Here is a 24156-nt window from a genome sequence, read left to right as displayed (position 1 = left end):
TCTTTGGAAACTTCTGAAGCTTATTTTTTAATGTTGTCTTTGGGTAATTTTCTTTACTTTTGATCTGGGAATTAGATATTCTGCTTCTTCAGAGATACTTCTCTTCCTCCTCCCCATTCTGACTAAAGGTTCTGGACCTACCTCAGTAGCTTTTGCTGCTTGTTGTTTTGTAATGTGGTATATTAATAAAAACAACATTGCCACATTTCACAAACACTCTTTCAATCCAGCTGTGATTAACATATTGGAGAAGTAATTCCTGTGATAAATTAGAAGCAGAATTAAATGTGTAAGGATTCTTGGGATGTCAATAAATTTTTACTTGGAATATTAAAAATAAAATAAATTTTAAAAAGATGTATAAGTACATGCTTCTAATAGATGTATAATTGTTTATGTTACATACAAATACTGTTGTGAACCTCTGTTTAATCAAAGGTTAATTCCTTATTTTTTAAATAAAAATGAGATTAAAAATAGAACTTTTCATGTTTTCTTCTCACACCTTAATGGATTATCTTGGAGGCTCCTTGAGGTTGCCTTAGAGAACATAACAAGTAGTTGCAGGGAAAATACATAGAGAGACAGCTTTTGGTACAACAAAAGAACAAAAAATTCATAATAGCTCTTCTGGTGTTGACTGTTCAAGTTACTGATAGTACAATTCACTATGACCAATGTCTAGAAATTGGAAGTCTATCCTTTAGTCTTCCCTGCCCCTTGTCCCATGTATGAAATCAATTACGCATCCTCTTAATTCTTCCTTCTTAGTTTTTTCATATCTTTCTTCCCTTCCAGCCTCACTCTGGGTCCTCGTGATCTCTCTAGTTAATTACTATAACATTCTTCTAGCTTTTCCCAAACTTATCTCCCCGTAAAAGTCTTTCACTGTTTCCACAATACTTCTAGGTTATTAAAACCACATGCTTTTGCCTGTTGAGCACAAAGACTTCATAAGTTATATCTTCTAACTTACCAGCTTTAGGTCTTGCCACTTTCCCATATTTTTCTCTGTCATTACTGAACTACTTAGAGGTCTTTAAAAATACCTTGCTCTCTTGCCCTTCCATTCTGAGGCACAGACTCCTGCCTTTGCTTTGGAATAGTGTTCTTCCTGTCCTAGCTGCTTCTCACTTTCAAGGTTCATCTCAGACACAACCTCTCTGTAACTCCTCTCATCTAGCTTAGATGCTTCCAAGTACCCAGTGCTCACTTGTAGTAGAATGTACTGTGATCACTTCATGGGATGAAGGAAAAATAATTTACAACAGTGTGACATAGTGGTTTTTGATTAGTACAGTCTAGATTTAGTTTCTGATTCTGTCATTTGTTATCCCAAAAATCTTGATCAAAATAGTTAACCTTTCTAAATGTTTTCTTTTTGTGTAATAATACTATCTCATAGTATTGTTTTGAGTATTACATGAAATAACACGTGTAAAACATTAAGAACATTGTCTGATATTTACAGCAAATGTTGGCATTCAGTAAATATTACCTGTCATTATTATCATTATGCTGGTCATTGTTTGACAATAAAATAAGCTGCCTTGTGATGGATCTCTGTGTCACTATAGGTATTCATTTAATGACTAGATATATATATTTCCTAGAACAGTAAAAGGGATAGGGAGTTGGATTTGCCATCATCATTATCCAAAGTCCCGTATCTTCCTCCACTATCAAAATCTTTTCAAAGCCTATACATACCACCTTCAAGACATCATAGCCAAAAGTAGCCTCTCTTCTATAGTACTTTCATAATAATATACATCATGTTATTTATTATACATTGGTAAGCATGCATAGTCATAAAATGGGAACCTTAGACAATCAGCTAGTATAATGTATGACACATAGTGAGCATTAGTGAATGGTAGATCATTCCTGTCCTTAATCCGTTATTAGAATTTTATTCCATAGGTATTGAAAAGATACTGATGATTTTGAGTCCACAAATGATTTGATCACAGCAGTGATTTACAAAGATTAATAGGATTGTAAGTTGCAGGATGGAGTGGGATGCCTAAGGACGAAGACAAGAGTTAAAGAGCTAGTTCAATATTCATACCTCATTTAATACTTTCCAGTTCATATTTGGGAAAGAATGTGGTAGAGTGGAAAGAACTCAGACCTTATAGCTAGGTCCTCTGATAAATGTGAATAAGGCCATCACAGTCTAGCAGTTCAAAATTTTTCTAGCAGGAGCAGAGAATTTCTAGTTCAGATGTGTGTTTTTTCTCCATTCTCCTTCCCCACTGTCTTTCCACAAATAGTTACACATACAGGATCAGAAGATGCAAATGAATTACACTTTTAAATATATATGGGAATTAATAAATCTAGGGACTTACTGGATACCTTTATGCTCTAGGTCTCTCATGTGCATTATTTCATCTGATTTTTTTCATAGTAACTCTGGTAAATGATCCTATTTCTATTTAACAGATTAGAATAATGAAACTCAGAGGCTAAGTCATTCATTACTCATAAGAGGCAAAAGAAAAAAAGTTGGGTGGGAAGTGGAGTGGGTTTCTACAAACCAAGTCTACCGAATTTAAGTGTAATATTTTAATGTTTCGTTCTACCACTGCTGCAGTGGGATAACTGAATGCATACACTCATTTCTGTCACATGTTAACCCGAAGGGGGAGTAAGGCAAGTATAGTGAACCCAGATGATCAGCATATATCCATTTGGTCCTCAGTGTGTGTTTGTTTATTTATTTATTTTAAAGATTTTATTTATTTATTTTAGAGAGAGAACGCAAATGGGGAGAGGGGGAGAGAGACTCTCAAGCAGACTCTGCTGAGCGCAGAGCCCAACACAGGGCTTGATCTCACAACACTGAGATCATGACATGAGCCAAAATCAAGAGTCGAGTGCTTAATCAACTGAGCCACCCAGGCACCCCTGTTTATATATATTTACAAATATATATACACACACTCTCCCAACTGACCTTTATAAAAAGACAAAAAGGTAAATCACTGTCTGTCTAAATTCTGGTGTTAGCCATAGCATTTGGAGCCTTTGGTGATCTTCCTGCTGATAATTCTCAAATGTTTAGCTACTGGTTTTACACCTGCCCTAAACTGCTTAATCTAAATTATCAGCAGAATAATTTCAGCACTATCAATTTCTTTTGCCCAAAGCTTCTCAGACATTGATGAGCCTTTAGATCACCTAGGTATTTTATTAAAATGAAGATTCTTGTTCAGTGGGATTGGGATAAGACCTGGAATTTTCCTTTTCAAACTGCAGAGGAGATGCTGATGTTGGGCTCGCACCTTTGGCATACAGGTGCAGAATTTTTATTTTTGTCCTAAATATGTAATTATAGAAAGTTGCAGTTGTATACACACTACTTGTGTTCTGTGCTTTTTTATCCTTAGTTTTTATCCTTATTTCCTGCATAATTTTCATAATTATGATTTTTAATTACTATATAAGCTGTAGAGTTATAAAATTATTAGGGATTTACATCTATTTTTAGTTATTTTGCCATTCTAGATAATGCTGCATTGAATTCCTCTGGGCATATAGCTTTTTGCTGTTTAATTATTTCCCTAAGCTAAATTCCCAGGAGTAATTACTAGGTCAAGGAGTAAGAATAACTTTCTTGTATAATGGGTACAAAGTTTCAGTTTTGCAGGATGAAAAGAGTTCTGGAGATTGAGGATGATGAAGGTTGCACAACAATGTGAATGTAATGTCACTTAACTGTACACTTAAATACAGTTAAGATGGCAGATTTTATGCTGTGTCTATTTTGCCACAATTAAAAATGTTTTATTTTATTTATTTATTTGACAGAGAAAGACACAGCGAGGGAACACAAGCAGGGAGAGTGGGAGAGGGAAAAGGCTTCCCGCAGAGCAGGGAGCCCAATGCGGGGCTCAATCCCAGGACCCTGGGATCATGACCTGAGCTGAAGGCAGGCGCTTAACAACTGAGCCACCCAGGCGCCCCACAATTAAAAATGTTTTGAAATAAAAAGAGAATTATTCCCTTCCCCCCAAAAAAAGAACATCTTTGTGTTTTGTTGCATAATAAATCATTTGGCCTTTTAGAAGGAATGACCAAGTTACAGTGCCACCAACATGTTACCTCACTTGTAACGGTATTCACTGTCTCAAGGTTTCTTGAAATTTTTTGCTAAGTGGTCTAAAATGATTATTTAAGGTTGCCTTAATTTGCATTTTATTTCTAGCCTGGCTTAAATGTAAACATTTGCTTTTGTGGATTTTTTTTACTATTTGTATTTTCATCTTATGTGAAACATATATTTATGTCATTGGCCCTTGTTTCTTTCTGTTAGGACCTTGATCATTTTCTTTAGATTTATTACAGCCCTTTCCATGGTATGTTATAATATTTTAAGTAAATATTTCTTCTAGTCTTTGTTGTCTTTTTAATTCAGATTTAAGAAATGAGTAATATTATCTTACATCCTGCAGGTCAACTATGGAAAAGTTTGTAATGACAGCAGAAAAGGATTGAAATTCACAGTCTCCTATGGCTGCAGTGCAGAGTTTGTTTTTGTACCATATGGTAGCACCATTGCTGTTTATACAATTTACTCAGGAGAACAGATAACTATGCTTAAGGGACATTATAAAAGTGTTGACTGCTGTGTATTCCGGTCTAATTTCCAGGTAAGAATGATCCTTAAGGGAATTTAAAATGTTCAGGTAGCTAGCTTGCCAGACTAGTTGTATACAAAAGAATAAATTGTTATGTCAGTCTGAGGAATTACACTTGTAATCCACATTTAAGCTAGGGTTTCTTTAATAGAGGATTATACAGGATACAGTTTTAGATAGTATAGGATATTTGTATGAATCAATGTAATACTGTGCAACTTGACTGAGATAAATTCTTTCTTCTGCATTTGGGCTCCACTTATTTACCAGATGAAATCTCTAGTAAATTAAAATAATGTCTTGCAATCAATCTTTTGGGAAAAGATGGAACACTGTGTCTAATCTCAAAATAGTTTTTGTATCTTTATATATATGTCTCAGATTTTATTTCTTCTTTATTTCCTGTCAGTGGCTAATCATTTACTTTTGAGTTGATGCAGCTTACACGATTTCTTAAATACGGCTTTTGTTTTTTAACATCCTGACCTTTCTCTTTCATCTTACCAACAGAGCAGATTATTTTTTTCAGAGAATATTGGCACAGATTACCTCATGTGTTCCTTTAAATGAATCTCTAATATAGCAAGACTGTTGGTATTTTCCGTATTTTGTAGGTAAAGAAAATGAGGCTCATGAGCATTAAATACTGATAGGATGAAAATTATGGATTATTAGAGCTAGGAAGGACTTCATCACCTGGTAAAGTTGTTCATCATTTATTCATTAATGCTAATTACTTAATTTGTGTGTGATACTACAGTAAGATATACAGTGCTTATTTTTCAGCCACCACCACATCTGTATGGCAATAGCCATTATTAAAATATTCAAATACATATTTTATTTGTTAAATAGCTAAGGCACCAAGCCCCCTAAGAGACCTCTAGCTTTACCCTTTTCCTGTGGTCTCCTAGTTTATACCTTAACCTAGCACCTCAGAGGGACCGTCAGGATCCTGCACCCACTCTATGGCTATTATGTCTGCTGATTGGTCAGTATCCTGATGTACTAGTTGTTAAATATTTTTGGTATTACTTCTGGGAGAAGAAGACTAAAACACCACTTTGCCTTGCCTCAAACCTCCAAGTAGTTATTCACAGAGCACGGTTATCTATTCAAAGAAACTCTTGGAATACTGTACCTCTTTTCTTATGCAGAGTTACTCAGAGACACAGCCAAGATTTTAAACCAGATATCCTGACTATAAATTATTGCTTTCTACCAAATCAGAGTTCCTAACACATGTGCCTAGAATAGATTAAAAGTGTGCCAAGATACTGGTTCCCATCAGCCCTTGGAATAGCTGAGACAAGCTGGTCACAGCCAGAAACCTAGGCCAGTTGCCTCCTGACTAATCCCACTTCTCTAGGTGCTACTTAACGCAGATTTGAATCACTGCACTACATCAGACAGCTTCCGGCTCTTATCCCATTATATCCATTATGATTTTTGATAAGGAAAATAATTCTAAGTCTCAAAAGCGAAATAGGGTGGTACTTTGCATGCAGTAGAACCCTTTTTCAAATTATATATTACACAGAATTTACAATCTGAAAACAAATTGATATTTATAGTACTTCTATCATAACTATAAAAATCTAACAAGATATACCTAACATCAAAATAAATAATGATAATACTGGGTTATAACACATTGACTAAATAAGGGTCCATGAATCCATTCAGATATAAGTAAGTAAACTAATAAATTGGAAGTCTAATGAGGAGTGGGATATTTACATAATCCCAAAGTACCTCCCTACAAAATATTAATTACAAAGGTAAAATGTGTAATTTTACCTTGAAGAAGCCTGGCGTACATCACCTTAATCAAATGATCAAAGTTAACATCCCAATTACATAGTATTCCTTCAGTGATAGTCCTGGCAAAGATGCATCACCTCAATTTAATCACGAGGAAACAAAAAATTTGAAGGGCATTCTACAAAATAACTGGTGTGTATCTTCAAAACTGTCAAGGTCAGGAGGGCCAAGGGCAGACTAAAGAACAATTCCAAATTGAAGGAAAGTTAGGAGACATGAGAACCAAGTGCAGCGTATGATTTTAATCTGGACCCTTTTGCTATAAAGGACATTTATTCAGACAATTGGTGAAACTTGAATGGAGTCTAAGAATTAGCTGGCAGTAATATATCATTGTGAATTTTTTGATTTTGTTAGATGCACTGTAATTGTAGGAGAGTGTCCTTGTTCAAAGGAAACAATACACTAAACATTCATGAGTGATAGGACTCATGTTGTCAACTTAGTCTCTTATGTTGAGATTTTTTTAATCTGATTTCCCAAATGAACACCTAAACTTATCCCAAAAACTTTAACACTCAATTCAAATCCCTCCATTTACCTGAAGTCCTTATTACTCATTCTAATTTAAGTGTTGTCTCTTATAAGCTTTCTTGAACATCTTATAGAATTTCCTTTGTCTCCATCAGTGTGGCAGTACTTAACCAAAATTGCCTTGTAAGCTTATCTGACCAAGTTATCTTAGAGGGGTGTGTGTGTGTGTTTATATTCTCAGGAAATTAAATTGTTCAAGGGCACTAAACATTTGAAAATATCTTTGCATCGTCCACAGTTAGTGTAACTATATATTCAAGGTTAAACAATACAGTCTGTAGAATTTTGTTCTCTTCAGGAAGTCTGATAATGTATAACTAAATCAAATTTACTTTAATATTTTTACATCTAGGGGTGCCTGGGTGGCTCAGTCATTAAGCGTCTTCCTTCGGCTCAGGTCACGATCCCCGGGTCCTGGGATCAAGCCCCACATTGGGCTCTCTGCTCAGCAGGAAGCCTGCTTCTCCCTCTCCCACTTCCCCTGCTTGTGTTCCCTCTCTCGCTATATCTCTCTCTGTCAAATAAATAAATAAAATCTTAAAAAAATATTTTTACATCTATATTTCCTATAAATAACTTCATAATCTTAATTTCCTTTATCTAGAACCTTTATTTTTTTTTAGAAAAATACTAATTGGGGCGCCTGGGTGGCTCAGATGGTTAAGCGTCTGCCTTCGGCTCAGGTCATGATCCCAGGGTCCTGGGATCGAGTCCCGCATCGGGCTCCCTGCTCCTTGGGAGCCTGCTTCTCCCACTGCTTCTCTCTCTCTCTCTCCCTCTCTCTCTCCTCCTCTGTCTCTCATGAATAAATAAATAAAATCTTTAAAAAAAAAAAAAAAAGAAAAATACTAATTGTACCATACTTCAAACTTTTTGAGATGAACAGTATTGAAAATAAATAATTGCATAGCAGAGCAGGAAAAAACTTCACTATTAGAAATGTTTGGGGGCGCCTGGGTGGCTCAGTCGGTTAAGCGTCTGACTCTTCATCTCAGCTCAGGTCTTGATCTCAGGGTTGTGAGTTCAAGCCCATGTTGAACATGTTGAAAAATAAAATTTGTGTAGAAATACAGAAATAAATTTGTTTAGAAAAAAACCACTTATTCATAGTTTTACAGCTGCTTATCGTTTTGCTGTTTTTTCTTTTTAGAACTTTTTCCTTTACATAGCTTTTTCTTTTTTTTTTTTTTATTTGGCCTCATGTTTTACATCTTGCTTTTTTCCTTCACAGGATGACTCTGTGGTTGATATCCTTCTCTTTTCTCTTGATATTGAGTATTTCCCCATGTCATTAAACACTCTTAAAAAACAAATTTAATGATTATATGACACCCCATACTATGAATGCAACATAAATTTATATATAAATCATTACCCTACTTTGGGACAAATTATTTCCGTATTTTGTTATTTTAAATATAATGCTGATGTCCTTGAATTTCATACATGTCTTTGGCATGACTTCTCAGAAACGCATACAAAAACTTTTGACATGTATTGAGATTCTATTCTGCATAGATTATACCAATTTATACCTTTTTTATATGAGACTATTTCACTGCTTCATAGGAATGTTTTTAGTACTAGACAATATAACATATTCCTTAAGTTTTGTTGGGGATGGAAGTGAACATTGTTCAGCTATGTGTAAACAGCATATTCATAAAGATGTTGACATAGACTGTGCATCAGCCCAAGCGTCCCCTTATTAAATAAACTTCTCACTAACCATAGCATATGGATCTAAAAGCTCTTCTGTTGAATAACAACCAGTTAGGCAGCTGTGAGCTAAATAATATTTTTCGTGAAGTTCTGGCCTATTTTAGCTAGAACTCATAAGGTTTTATTATTGATGTCTTTCTTAAAACTCAGTTATTGACAGAGAAGGACAGACTCTTGATTCCATCTTTTTTTTTTCTTTTTCTACTCTGACACTTGCAATAAATGGATATTATGATTGATAAAAAACCACTAGGTTGTTCAATCTTTTTGTAAAATTTTCAGGTTAGCAAGCTCTGACATATCCTAATGATATTTTAAAATACAAAACAAAGCTTTACTCATCTTAAGCAAACAAAAGACATCAGCTCGGTGTCTTTGGGGAGTAGAAATAGAATTAATCTAATTGATCTAACCTAAAAATTAGTCCTTTAAATGATGTATTCATTTCAGATTGGCACCAGCTTTTAACTGACCCACAATTATATCTTTGTTTTCTGTGTTATAGGAACTTTATAGTGGTAGCAGAGACTGCAATATACTTGCTTGGGTACCATCTTTATCTGAACCAGTTCCTGATGATGATGAGGTAAATATTATTTACACAAATTATACAATGACTTTTAAATTGTAAAGAAAATAATTTTAGGGGCTCCTGAGTGGCTCAGTCGTTAAGCGTCTGCCTTGGGCTCAGATCATGATCCCAGGGTCCTGGGATCAAGCCCCACATCGGGCTTTCTCTCCCACTCCCCCTGCTTGTGTTCCCTCTCTCACTGTGTCTCTCTGTCAAATAAATGAATAAGATCTTAAAAAAAGAAAAAAGAAAATAGTTTTATTAATTTATTTCAGGTGAGAGAGACTTTGTTTTTAAGATTTTATTTATTCATTTGATAGAGCATGAGCCGGGGGGGCGCGGGGGAGGTGGAGGGAGAGGGAGAAGCAGACTCCCCACTGAGCAGGGACCCTGATGAAGGGCTTTATCCCAGGACCTGGAGATCATGACTTGCGCTGAAGGCAGACGGTTCACCATCTGAGCCACCCATGCGCCCCATGAGAGACTTTGAAAGCATGTCTGGCTATTTTCAGATTGTGAAAATAGTTTGCCTGTTATAACACTTTTGGAAAATCCAGAAAAATGTTGAAAGAACAACTTAAATTTCTAAAGTTGAATTACTATTAACACCTTCATTTACTTCATTCTTGCTTTTTCCTATGCATATATGGTTGTTTAAACATAGTTAATATGCTTGGACACACAACTTGGCATCCTACTTTACTAGCTTAATAATAAACCTTCTTCCCTGTCATTAATAACTATTTGTAAATTTGTTTTTAATAACAGCATGCTGTTATTTATATATCACAACTTACTTAAATATTTACCTATTTGGAGAGATTTCTTTTGATCACTATAAACAAATCAAGGTAACTGTTTATAAATTGTTTATATTTCTGATTGCTTATTTGGATAGATTCCAAGAAGTAGATTTTATCTGAGTTATCATGTATGACATTTTTAAGGTTTTTTATTCACACACTTGAATTTTACCAATTTATACTCCTCTATCAGTAGTCTGTTAGTGTCTGTCTTTTTTTTTAAGATTTTATTTATTTATTTGAGAGAAAGAGAGCATGAAGGAGAGGGAGAAGCAGACTCCCCACTGAGAAAGGAGCCCGATGTGGGACTTGATCCCAGGACCCTGGGATTATGACCTGAGCCGAAGGCAGCCGCTTCGGTTATGGGTTAGGTTATGACCTAACCCAAGCACCCGTTAGTATCTATCTTAGACATAAATTGATACAAATATAACCAATGGCCATGGGAATAAAGACCCTTAAAAAAATGTGGTAAACAAAGATGAATAAGACATGCCCCCTGGACTTAAGTAGTGGCCTCTGTATATTTTTACTTCTGTGTTACACTGTCTAAAGGTGCTATCTTTCTCACCAAAGATTTTTTTTTTTAAGATTGTATTTATTTATTTGACAGAGAGAGAGACAGTGAGAGAGGGAACACAAGCAGGGGGAATGGGAGAGGGAGAAGCAGGCTTCCCACTGAGCAGGGAGCCCGATGCGGGGCTGGATCCCAAGACCCTGGGATCATGACCTGAGCTGAAGGCAGACACTTAATGACTGAGCCACCCAGGTGACCCCCACCAAAGATTATTTTACTAACCACTGTTAATCATCCCTATTTATCTTAATTTCTAGGATATAAAAAGTCAAATGTTTAAAAACCAATATTTATGTGTATAATTTTTTAAAGTTGGAAATATAAATAACGCGGTTAGAAACACCTTGAGTTAATCTTACTCAAGTCTTAGTATAAAAACAAATCATCTTCAATGGAGATGAAAAGTATTGGTAGAGCAAGTTTAAAATTCTAAAAATATTTTCAACATATTTAGTTCCTTTGTGAAAAAATGTCCAAAACCACATGGAAATGAGTTTTTATGGGGGTGGTTGATACCATTTAGCAGCTATTGGCAAAATCTATTTCATGCCTAGATTTGCAACTGCTCTGGCTTACTGCAGTGTAAAGCCTGTGACTTATTTTCTTTTGGCCCTAATCCAAATAAAATAGAGAAAACACGTAATGGTAAATTTTCAAGCAGCTGGCCAACTACTGTATGAATATTTTCAGATTTCATCACATATCTAGTTTATTATGGCTTTGATTAGTTTTGGTGTACAGCTGCTTTAAATGACTGAATATTCTTTTTTTTTAAAGATTTTATTTATTTATTTGACAGAGAGAGACACAGCGAGAGAGGGAACACAAACAGGGAGAGTGGGAGAGGGAGAAGCAGGCTTCCTGCTGAGCAGGGAGCCTGATGTGGGGCTTGATTCCAGGACCCTGGGATCATGACCTGAGCCGAAGGCAGACACTTAATGACTGAGCCACTCAGGTGCCTCTTCTGTAGAAAGCTTAGTATGGTCAAATACTTTGGCTCAGGCATTTATTTTCCATTATATAATTACTGTGTCCTGCCTTTTAGGAATTACGGTATGCAATAAATCTAAGTTAAAACACTATGAAAAAACCCCAAAAAACTAAAAACAGAAAAGAGCACTTGAGGCTATGTTAGGAAGTATAACAATCACTTACCAAATGAAAACAATAAAAATAAATTAAATCTATGACTTACATAGGATATTAGAAGGATATTAGAAGAAAACTAAATTGCTTAATTTATAAAGATAGTCTGTGATGACTCTGATGTTTTATTTATACAATTTAGCTACAGTGATAATTTCCTCATCTAGAAGAATTTTTGCATGTGGGAAACTAAACCGAACAAGTAGAAAAGCAAATAGAGATGTACAAAAAACAAGTTAGCTTTATATTTAAGTTTTAGAGCTATAAAGCCTTATCTTTTAAAATATACTGTTTATATGCTTTAAGATAGCCATCATTCTCATAAAATGGTATGGACTAAAATTATTTTCACAAAATTTTAGTTTGAAATATTCCTTTGAATGTAGGTAGAACATGAATGTGATCATGTTATAGATCCGAGAGGAGAAGTCTGTCTGCACCAGACCCTACTCCTTACATGTATATTTACTATTTAATGCACATTTAAAAGTGTTTTTAGGGGCACCTGGATGTCAGTTAAGCCTTCGGCTCAGGTCATGATCCCGGGTTCCTGGGATCGAGTCCTGCTTCAGGCTCCCTGCTTAGTAGGGAGTCTGCTTCTCCCTCTCCCTCTGCCCTGTGCATGTACTCTCTCGCTCTCCCTCTCTCTCTCAGATAAATAAAATCTTAAAAAAAAAAAAACAGTGTTTTTATCTCAGCTGTCAAATAAGTGATGCTGCAATTTCCCAGAAGTGTGCAGGAACACACTTCAAAACAAAACACGCACATACATGCACACACACTCACTTAGTCTTCAGTTTCAGGTAAACTAAATAATAACCATACTGTTAACTGGGCATGAATCCCTGTTTTGACATCCATTGTGGACTGAGGACAAGTTTATGGTATCTCCTAATATCAGAATCATCAAGCAAAATTGTTCTTCAGTTTCTTTTCAAATCCACCCTTAAGATGAGATTTACTTCCCCATCAACCAAGATATAATCCCTTAGCGGTATTTCTTCTGATATCCAAGATAGAGGGGATATTTAGTCCTACTGTAAGAAATTGAAAGTCACTGGGTGATAGGGATAGGTTTTATGGTCTTTAAGCATAAATCTATGTATTTAATTGGCAGGCTGTTTTATTATATTTTGAGGACTCTGCCTTCCTTTTGCCCTCTTTTCCTAAAACTTGGTCATGGTTAAGGCAAGCCTATCTATATAACTCCTAATCACTTTTTCCTTTCTGAGATCTATACGGCAGCTACATTATAGTTTAAATCTGACCTTTCACCAAGAGTCTTACTTTATTTTGATAGTCACACAATACATAGCTGTTTTATTTACCACTTGGTAGATATGTGCAGTTGGTCCTTAAACAACAGGGATGCTGGCACCCACCCCCATGCAATCAAAAATCCTTATGTAACTTTCGACTCCTCCATAACTTAACCACTAATAGCCTACTATTGATAGGAAGCCTTACCCGTAACATAAACAGTCAATTAACGCATATTCTATATATGTATTATATACTGTATTTTTACAATAAAGTAAGCTAGAGAAAAAATGTTATTAAGAAAAGCATAAGGAAGAGAAAATACATTTACAATACTGTACTGTATTTATCAAAAAAAAATCTGCATATAAGTGGATCCACATAGTTCAAAGCCCTGTTTTTCGGGGTCAGCTGTAATCATTTGCTGACACAAACAGCCCTATTTTGCTCCTGTAGAGACTTTCCAGTAATTACCAGTAAGGAATTTAGAATACATCAAGATGTATATGTGTAGATGTAAGGGTTTCTTCCTTCCCATTATTTGGACCTGGACTAGATCCCTTCTAAATCATGCTTCTCTAGCTCCATAACATTTACAACTGTCTCTCAATAAAACAGGCAACCTGGTGAGGTTCAAGCATAGAAAGGATGTCTACTAGGAGGAAATGTTATAGAGAAAACTTAAATGATAGATGGTAGTTACACTTCATCTTTGGGTCTCAAACGGTAATATGGGTACCACATCTATATACAACCTTCTTACAGTAGCTTTTAATTACAAGTGTGTTTTATTTGTGATTTTTTTAGCAACAAAATATTACTATAAACAGTCAAGTTTATAGTATTTGCGTGTTAGTATTTGTATAGTATTTATCAAAATTTATCAATATTTCATTTCAATTTTCACATAATTATTATGGTTTCTTTGCTCACTGTAGCAACAATAATTTATAATAAATCATAATTTTGCTTCTCTCTTGAGTCTTCAATGAAATTTAAATGTTTAATAGGTTGCATATTGGGCTTCCATAGTGGAATTAGGAGGCATGACCTTTGTGTGGCTTATTCACACTCAGGGACATTTTTGGGAGATATCTAAGGCAGAGTAAGATAGAGTAAGGGAGAGGAATCACCTAACCCCCAAGGACATTACAGCTTTTTTTTTTTTTAATCCCAGTACAGTTAACATACAGTGTTATGTTAGTTTCAGATGTGCCATATAGTGATTCAGCAGCAATTCTGTACAGTGAACGTTTGGATGTAAAAATAAACAGACTTAGGTGTGGTACAGTCATTGCAAATCAGTGGACTGCTGCTAGAAATAATTGAATAATTATCTGAGGTTTGGTAATAGTTTTTTATCTGAGTATTTGAGATATATTTTTTGTTTGTACAACTGAGTCATGATAGCCAGCATTAAGTTTAATAATGGTGCCAATAGCGGGCATTAGGTTTAGTAATAGATTCTGATCTATAGCTTTAATAGCCATAAGGAATACTTAAATTAATGTGTCCTTTTCCAACTATCCTGGGTGATATTGGGGAACTTACTGGAAATTCACACTTTCTCTACTGTTACCATTGTTTAAATTTTAAGATTCTAAGTCATCATATCAAAAAAAAAGGCAGTAAACACGCTTAGACACGGAGGTTCCTCTTAACATAAAACATTGCTGTATGTTGTAAAAGGCAGTATCTAAGGTAATATGTGAGTGGTCTTGGTGCTAATACATTGTTGGATTTGGGGTCTGAACACACTTGTAATAGATGTAAAAGCTGCAGAATAAGAAGCAAACCTGGCTCAGAATGACCAGATACTCAAAACAATGAGACCATCTTAAAGCCCTTTAGTCATTTGCCAGAGAGTAAGAAGGTAGCCATCCAAAAAGTTTCCTCAGAAAGTGAATTGATTTGAAATGCCACAAATAATTAAAATTCCTCTAGTTGCTGATTACTTTTATTACATAGGGCTCTTAAGTTGTAAGAATATTGTGATGTTTTGTTGTTTTAAATAAACACCATCCAGGTGCATATTATCTTTCAAAGAAATCTCCCTGGAAAACCTTTGAGCTAATGACAAACATGTTACCATTTTTGACATATTTTTTCATGTACTTGGGAACTGCTTTACCAGCGATGAAAAAATAAATAAACCTCACTACTTAATAACTCACATTAGTTTTTGGACCAAAAATGGTGTTATTCTGTTTGATGAACACCTTATTCCCCATATATGGATATTTGCATATTTATAGTCAGGTCCATCCAAACAATAAAAAGTTGCCAACATTAATATTTTGGGCTGTCAGGTCAGATTATAGACCTGAGTCCAATCTTAGCCACATGGATGTTAATGTGCAGCCTTATCCAGATAATTCCAAAGAGTTGCAGAAATGCCATAAACAATAGCTGCTCAGTGTGTGTGTGTGTGTGTGTGTGTGTGTGTGTGTGTGTGTGTGTGTGTGTGTGTGTAGATGCATTTATGTATGTGTTTGTGGAGTAATTACTTTGAAGGAAACATAGTTAATTTGGATAAATTCTGGCTTGTCTATTTAAAATGAAGTTACATTGCCTTACATTGTATGTGGGGTGTTTGTTACATTACTTTTGTTTTGAATTAACAATTTTATTGTTACTTTCAAAATAATGTAATTGCTCTTCATTTGATAGATTTCATAACTGTTGTGAACTTAAAATTATGAGGTAAAAAAATCAAATTTTCCTTTTTTCTCCCTTTTTAAGACTACAACCAAGTCACAGTTAAATCCAGCATTTGAAGACGCATGGAGCAGCAGTGATGAGGAAGGATGATTCTCAATCCTGAGTACCTTTGTGTCTCTACTGATGAAACTTTTAAAATGGGACTGTTTTTTGTTGTTACTGTTTTCTTCCTAACTATGTGATGACAGCTAAATTAACCCTGAATTTGGGTGATTTTTTTCACCCATGTTTAAAATGAGGGTAGTATTTGCATGAAATCCTGAAGCACACTTTTTTTTTTTAAAGATTTTATTTATTTATTTGACAGAGAGACACAGCGAGAGAGGGAACACAAACAGGGGGAGTGGGAGAGGGAGAAGCAGGCTTCCTGCAGAGCAGGGACCCCGATGCGGGGCTCGATCCCAGGACCCTGGGATCATGACCTGAGCTGAAAGCAGACCCCTAACGACTGAGCCACCCAGGTGCCCCCTGAAGCAGACTTTTATATAGTTTATTTAACCAAAAATATCTCTTGATCCCAGTTACTGTAGCCTGGGGCATCCCCTATTGTTATAGTACTCTCTCTATTGAGACAGATCCTGGCAACCCCTGGCCCCCGTGTGAGACCTTGAGCACATTGTGTGAACTGTAAGATGCAATCTCAGAGGATGAGCAAGTAAAGGTTATCAGCACTGATTTTCTCCTACTGGCTGTACCATCACCTTGTTCATTTTCACTTTTATGCTGCTTTTACTGAGGACAATCATATAAAAAATGATAGTTGAAAAGTTAGCATCCAATTTTTAAATACTTTTTTATTCACGCATTCAGTTTTTGCAATGATTTCCTTAGCCAACCATTGTCTAGCTTTAATTAAATATTTTTGGACTCAGTCCAAAAATTGTGTATCACAGAAGGTTTTAATTTGGGGGAAATCCCATGTTTTCTTTATTTTTATGTGTCAGATGGTAGCTTGTACTCATGCTTGAACCTCCCTTCTGTGAATCTTGTTAAGATGTGACCAAGTCCTGTTTCAGTCATTAAAGCAGAAAATGCCCTGGCAGGAAATCTGGCTCAACATGAAATGTTGTCACAAAATTTCTATTTTATTGTCTACTTTTCTTGTATAATAACCCACAAGTGATTATCATGAAGCTAATCTTACTCCCTTTCTTTCTGATTCTTCTCAGCAGGAGACTAGGAAAAGAGGTTTTTGTAGCTTGAATAACAAGTGTATAGTTGTTGAGTTTTTAAGTGTGTGGTAGGCCTCATATCAGACCTTTCTGGGCAAATGTTTAACATATGTTTACTATACTTGATTTTCTTAAGCTCTGACCATTATACTGTCACTTCCCCCCAACTCCTTAGTGAGGATGCTTATGATCTTTGGGAATGCTACTGAAATTGGAATTTTTTTTTTATTTAAAAAGAAGTCCTCCTTTAAGCTGCAAATAACTATATTGCTTCTTTCTAGTTATATAAATATACATGCTGATTGTAAATCATTCAGACAACATTAAAACTTACAAAAGAATATAATGGTCACCTGGAATCATATCACCCTAAGGTAACTACTGTTATCATTTTGGTGGCCATTCTTCCATGCATCTTTTTTTGACATAATTTTACATAATGGGATGTTTGGCTTGCTGTTATTATCATGGAAATTCCTCTCCTCCCACCTCAGCACCTCCCTCCCCATCCAGTAATCCACAGTATTAACCACGTATGCAACAATCCACATTATTAACCAAGTATGTGTTGTGGACTTGCGAACCAAGAGCATCTGTTTTTCAAGCTCTGGATCTGTGTGCCTGCGCTGCTGTAGCTTCCATGTGACAAGTCTCAGGATTGGTGATCTTTTTAGCCCTGCTTTAGGCAGAGAGGAAGCCGATTTTACCTCCAAAGGGGGAAGGGGAGGGAAAAGGGGGGCAGCTCAGGTAGTGAATCACAGCCCCACTTTGGGTCTGTCTGCCTGCATCTGGAGGCTTTAATCCTACTCTTCAGGTTATGCTTGGGGGTGACTTAAACTGTTGAAAGTAAAGACCAGCTCTCAGAAAGCCTTAAAGATTTCCAACTCTCTGGAAAATAGAGGCTCTCACAGACCCTGAGCCTGTGACCTTTCATACCCAGCAGCGTATTAAGCTTTAAGTCATGAAAATAGCCCACCAGAAACTCAGTATAACTACCAAGGCCTCCTTAAGGTAGGATAGAGCCAAATCTGGGCTCTCTGATATATTCCACCTGTAGGAGGAGGTGGCTGTCTCTATCCTCGGTCCTTTGCCAGATGGCATGGTTCTGGAGGATGTCACCACTCCCCTAGGTCACTGGGAAGACACTTGGAATTAACTGAATGAACAGCAAGGGAGTACCTAGACTATGCAAATGACACTACGAGCCACCAAACATGATGGAACTCAGTGGAATGTTGCTGCTTTCCATCTCTTAGCCAAGATGTCCCTAATAAAGGACGGGACCCAAGAAACAACACACTTGGCCTTCATGTAGTCATCTTAGTACTCGATGCCCTGGCCAATAAGTAGCTCCATCTTTACATTAATTATAACTTATGTTATAATTGTTGGGCCATTGCCTAAAAATTGTCCCTTTCAGGGAGAAACAAACAAGCAAACTCTGGGACTCTCTTTCCTCACAGATACCTGAAATCTAAGTCAAAATTACACATCTCCATCTATATTAAGGTCACAATACAATGCCTTGCCTGGACACTCCATATTACTTTCAGAGTTATAGACATTATTTATAATAAGCAAGACACACATTTTACTTCTCAAAATACACAATGCTAGTCTTTTGGAAAAGGTATTCAATAGAACTTTCATGTCCGTATTAAGTCCCAAATAGCTGGTTTAATTAATAGATACAGTGGCCTTCTCAAATAACTCCTTTTCGAGTTCTGCTCCAGTAAATGGACCTGTGAAGGGTCTCTATCTTGCTCCAGGCCTTATTCTCTCTTAATTCAAGTCCCTTTGGCCAAATTACACCTCACACCAACTTAGAAAACTTTTCCATTGCCCTTTCCTGTATTTAAAGGGAGAAGTGTCTTGCTGCCATGTATATAAACATTCATTATTTATGAGGCCCTTTTTATAACATTTTCCCCTGTCTTTATAAATTGTTTATCATTCCCCTATCCCAGAAGGGCTGGAGGCCATATCAAGAGTGCATACTCTTTTGGGACCCATTATCCAGATTGTCCATAGATCAGACAGCTGTTCATCTAATATAGGACTCATTTGAGCCTAGACTTCAACAACAACAACAAAAAAAAACAACAACCCTGTGAGGTATAGCCACATACCTTTCTGTTGACTGTTGGTCCTATTAGCATTGGTCTGCGTGATTTCCTTAACTTACAATCTGGAGACCCAAACCCTCTAAATAAGCCATTGCTGCAAATGCTGAGACCCACGTCACCTCAAGTGGGTACCCTTTTGGAAAGGATACCCCAGTTCCACATCCTAGATATCACTGCCCCAGTCCAAGACCTCACTGTTAAGAGGTGAGCCCATGGGTGCCCATGGGCTGGCTCTCCTAAGGCACAAATTAGACACAGGACATTTTTGCTTTTATTCCTTTGATAGTAGGGATCCCATCATGGTTCTGAGCTTACTGTCTGCTTAGCCCATGATCCGGCTACAGTCTTTGTTTCCTGCCAAAAGGCACACTCCTACCCTCCCATGCCCATAGGGAAATATGGTAGCGGTTACTACTATCTTCCATTCTAAATATTAATGGAGATTATTGCTTTCTCCTTAGGCACCTGCCTCATATCAGTAAAATCCTTCAACCCTCTGGGGAGAGAACCAGGTACTTCCCAAGACTTTTCCGCCTCTCATTTTGTCTCCCACCCTGACCACCACAGCCATTCTTTTCCTTTTGGCTACATGATATCCCTAATCTTTACACATACTTTACTAACTTACCATTTCATACCCTGCGACAAAATAACTGCTGGACCCACCACCTTGAGATATAAATAGAGCGATAGAGACAGACATACATCATACTTTTTTTTTATTTTTTTATTTTTTTAAAGATTTTATTTATTTAATTGACAGAGAGAGAGAGAGAGACAGAGAGATAGGGAACACAAGCAGGGGGAGTGGGAAAGGGAGAAGCAGGCTTCCCGCCAAGCAGGGAGCCTGATGTGGGGCTCGATCCCAGGACCCTGGGACTGTGACCTGAGCCAAAGGCAGACGCTTAACGACTGAGCCACCCAGGTGCCCCTACATCATACTTTTAACATACTTTACAACTCCACCAAGATACTGTTAGAGACCCCAAGAATTTCAGATCTGTTTTCTTGGTTAATGGCATCTTATGCCATACTCTCTACTAGCATTGCCTCAAAATTCCTTGATATGATGCAAGTGTATTAATTATATTTTCTTATTTTCTGTATTCTTGATACTCTGGCATTTGTGGCTTTCATCCTGGCAACACTGCCCCATTCCAGGACTCACTAATTTCCACAGATTAGCAACTGACTCCCCTGAGAGTGAGTCTTTGATATACAAACCAATCAGTCCAGAGTCCACACCCACAACCATCTTCTTTGTCAAACTCAGTTTGATCAAACTCACACCAACGCAGTGTTCCTACTGCCCTAAATGACCGCAGGGCCAGGCCCCAGACAACTAGGGACCACTCCAATATCCCAGAGACCACCAAAATTATTCAAACTATCCAATCCTAAATTTATTCAGTGTACCTTCCTGCTTCATCCAGTCCTTGCCACAAAGCCCCAGCAAAGGCTCTGGGCCACGCTCTGCCTCCCGCTCTGCCTCCCGACTAGCCGTGGTCCTTCTCCATGTAGCTCTGCAAGGCATGGTGTGCCCCGCCTCCTGGTTCCGGGGGTCTGTGGGTATACGCTTTCTTCTTCATGACAATCATTTCTCTGTCTTCGTGTCTTAGAACAAATCCCAGGTACAAAACTGAACACACTAAGTCATTCTTTTTATTAACTGCTCAATACCACATCTTGAGAATGTACCACAATTTCTTTAGCCAGTCCCCTGTTTAGGACCACATGTACAATAGCAAAGATTGTCAACGCCCTGTTTTCCTTAGGTGATGTATTTGGGTGATATCTGTAGTTATTAAATATCTTCTTTTCGGGGCGCCTGGGTGGCTCAGTCGTTAAGCGTCTGCCTTCGGCTCAGGTCATGATCCCAGGGTCCCGGGATCGAGCCCCGCATCGGGCTCCCTGCTCAGCGAGGAGCCGGCTTCTCCCTCTGACCCTCCCCCCCTCTCATGTACTCTCTCTCTCTCTCATTCTCGCTCTCTCAAATAAATAAATAAATCTTTAAAAAAAATTTAAAAAAATAAAAAACAGAAAGAGGGACACCTGAGTGGTACAGTTGGCTGGGCCGCTGCCTTCAGCTCAGGTCATGATCCCAGGGTCCTGGGATTGAGTCCCAAATTGGGCTCCTTGCTCTGCGGGGAGCCTGCTTCTCCCTCTGCCTGCCACTTCCCGTTTGTGCTCTCTCTCTGACAAGTAAATAAATTTAAATAAATAAATAAATAAATAACGGGAAGAAATGCACATGCTTTATTGACAGAGCCCTAAACCTATGTTTAAGGTTTCAAGCCTGAAAATAGCATTATAGATAAGCTTTTATACTTTCTATTAAGCCAGGCTTTTCTTTATAATTAATTAAGGAAACAGTAATGGGGGAAAAAAGATCTTCCTTTTGAGTGAAACATTTTTTCTGTTCAGTTTATACTAAAAAGCCCCATTATTTAAATAAAAACATTTAAAGAAAGCTCTGAAGACAAACCCTTTAACTGTAACAATTGTATTAACAGATAAAAATAACTTCAAAATGAAGATTCTTGAGGAAGGGACACAAAGATATGTAAAGCCTACTATGCGTAAGGCACCAGAAAACAAAAACCTTTAGCTCTCTTACTTAAAATCTGAGTGAGACAATGATCGATGTTGGAAAAAGTCTGTCTCAACAAGCTAATCTCATTTATCTTTGAAAGAAAAGTTACTATCATATTGGAAAGGAAAACCTCAAATTAGATATTAAGTTTATGGCTGCATAGTTCCAATACAGAAATATTTCATTACTGTTCATTTATATACTAACACTTGGCTATTTCTATAAAAATGATGTAATTACTAAAGATTAGAAAAGCTATAGACCTTTGAGTTATAATTTTTATAAACGTATTGATTACTTTTGTTTTTTTAACTTAATTTTTTTCTCCATATTCAGATGCTATATACTGAGCCTGAATTTTAAAAACTTTTGAGTATCATTAGAGCAATAAACTAAAAAGTCAGCCAAACCATGCCAGAAACGAAACTGGCAAAAAACCTGGCCTGCTTGGGATTTTGCTTTTCAAAAAATGTAACAGGGAAAGCTAATTACAGAAAGGAAAATAATCACTTTGTTTTGTATTGTGATGAAGTTTCTAGATATCTGAAGATTAATTCCAGTGCTAGGATAGGATTGGTTCTTCTGTTTTAATTCTGGAAAAAGACTAAATTCAGGAGACCTATCTAACAAATCATGAATATGGCTTTTCATCTTTGCACAGAAATATGTACAGTTCTGTTCTACCTAGAGTCATGGTACTAATAAACCTTAGTGCCGAGAATTTATTACAAGTCATTTATTGTAATACAAGCTTGTCTGTCTGATTAGCTCTATCAGACACATCCTCACATACAAGAGGTGTAGTTGTTTTGCTGCCATCTAGTTCTCTATTTTCTGCTTTTTAAAAAATTAGACAAAAAATAGAAAAAAAAGGAGCACCTGGGTGGCTCAGTCAGTTAAGTGTCTGCCTTTGGCTCAGGTCATGATCTAGGAGTCCTGTTTCCAGCCCTGCATTGGGCTGCCTGCTCAGCGGGGAGTCTGCTTCTCCCTCTCCCCCTACTCGTGCTCTCTCTCTGTCTCTCTCTCAAAGAAAGAAAGAAAGAAAGAAAAAGAAAGAAAAGGGAAGGAAAAGAAAGGAAAAAAAAAACTTAAGGGAAATAATAAGACAAACAACTGTATTGTGACCCTTTTTAATTCTCCAAGCCTAAGAGTCTGCAAATGGCCTATATGCTGCTGACTAACCACTTCTGTTTATCCTCACAAGGGTACTTGTAAACTTTGAGCTAGTAAGTTAATAACACTCTCCCAAGGCTTTTTAAGAAATAAAATGTCACAATCCTAACCTGGTTTGTTATTTCGTCATTAAAAACACAAGGGAGTGATGTTTAAAACCAGGTTCCTCAAGCTTATGTTTTTATGCTCTCACAGGTGTCTGTGGTTATGGCATAGGCCTGGTAGCCTTAGGCGGCCTGGCCAGTGGCTTGTTTCCTTGGCAATGGGGGTCAGCTCTTGAAGGCAACAAATGATTGGCTCAAGTGATTGGTACAAGCCACTTCTCTTTTGTTCATCGCATTCTTGGTGGCCAGAGTTAGCAACAGCACTAAATTAGGGGCTCTGAACACCTTCCTCTTCAAACAACAGCATGAGGTGGACAGCCACTCCTTCCCAAGTGGCTCTCACTCAAGTCCAGCCACTCTTCACCCTGTATAGTGACATCAGCCACTGTTGTGTGAATCTGTGTATTTTCTATATAAACATACCGTTAAAGTTGTGCTAAAATGAGGAATAATCCTCCTAAGTCTTTGATAATCAACTTAACTTTTTTTGTACCATTTTAGTGTTATATATACTATATATGTAAAATTTTGTTAGAGTTTCAGTAAGAACTGTGGGAAAAAGAAGGTATTTCAAATAACTTGGTGATTACGATGAACATTAAAGAATGGTAAGATTATCAAAAAGTAACTGTGACAGTTTCATAAAGAAATAAATACTGATAAATGGACTGGAAGTGAGAAGACCAGATCCTTAATGTTAGCTTTATTACCAAGTAAACATATGAATTTGAATAATATTCTTACTTCCTTTTTCTCATTAAAAAGAGATAGAAAATTGTTAAATTCATGCCTGCTCCAAAATCACACATTGTAATATTTAGAAAGCATTTTAAAATGGTATTTACTGTATGAAATGTGTAAATAGAGGGCTATATTCAAGATTAAATGAAGTTCATTGAAGGCAAAGGTGGAGTGTCTTTATATAAAAGTTTTATGAACTATGTCATACTGAATGAACATTCAGATTCTAATGGAATGAATGAACATGCTGTTTTGCCTAAACTAAAACTTTAGTTTCCATTTACATTATGATGGAACTGCCACTGATTAGCTGTTAGATTAAGCAAGTTCCTTAGCCTTCCTGAGCAAGTTTCTTCATTTGTGGGAAGGAAATATAATACACCTTACAGAGTTGTAAGGGTAAATGAAATAAAAGTCCTGACATGTAAAAGTTGTTGACAACT

The 24156-nt window shown here is 36.7% G+C and overlaps 1 protein-coding gene across 3 annotated transcripts in view; it reads left to right on the top strand.

Moving 5' to 3' along the window:
- Positions 1–23878, top strand: part of ERCC8 (ERCC excision repair 8, CSA ubiquitin ligase complex subunit) — a 61652-nt gene extending 37774 nt beyond the window's left edge. For 2 of the 3 annotated variants that reach the window (XM_088023322.1, XM_088023321.1), the window contains exons 10-12: positions 4461–4658; positions 9232–9312; positions 15826–23878. In XM_088023322.1, coding sequence (XP_087879448.1) covers positions 4461–4658; positions 9232–9312; positions 15826–15894 — 348 coding nt within the window. In that variant the 3' untranslated portion in view covers positions 15895–23878. The remainder of the gene's footprint in view (positions 1–4460; positions 4659–9231; positions 9313–15825) is intronic. The other variant, XM_088023323.1, reaches the window with a different exon arrangement.
- The last annotated feature ends 278 nt before the right edge of the window (positions 23879–24156 follow it).

Source organism: Eumetopias jubatus, unplaced genomic scaffold, assembly GCF_037043125.1.
Source record: "Eumetopias jubatus isolate StellerSeaLion01/CBP00866 unplaced genomic scaffold, mEumJub1_p1.0 scaffold_5, whole genome shotgun sequence".
In the NCBI taxonomy this organism is placed as follows: domain Eukaryota; kingdom Metazoa; phylum Chordata; class Mammalia; order Carnivora; family Otariidae; genus Eumetopias; species Eumetopias jubatus.
The sequence above is the reverse complement of the archived record's forward strand: the minus strand, read 5'-3'. Positions and strand labels throughout refer to the sequence as shown.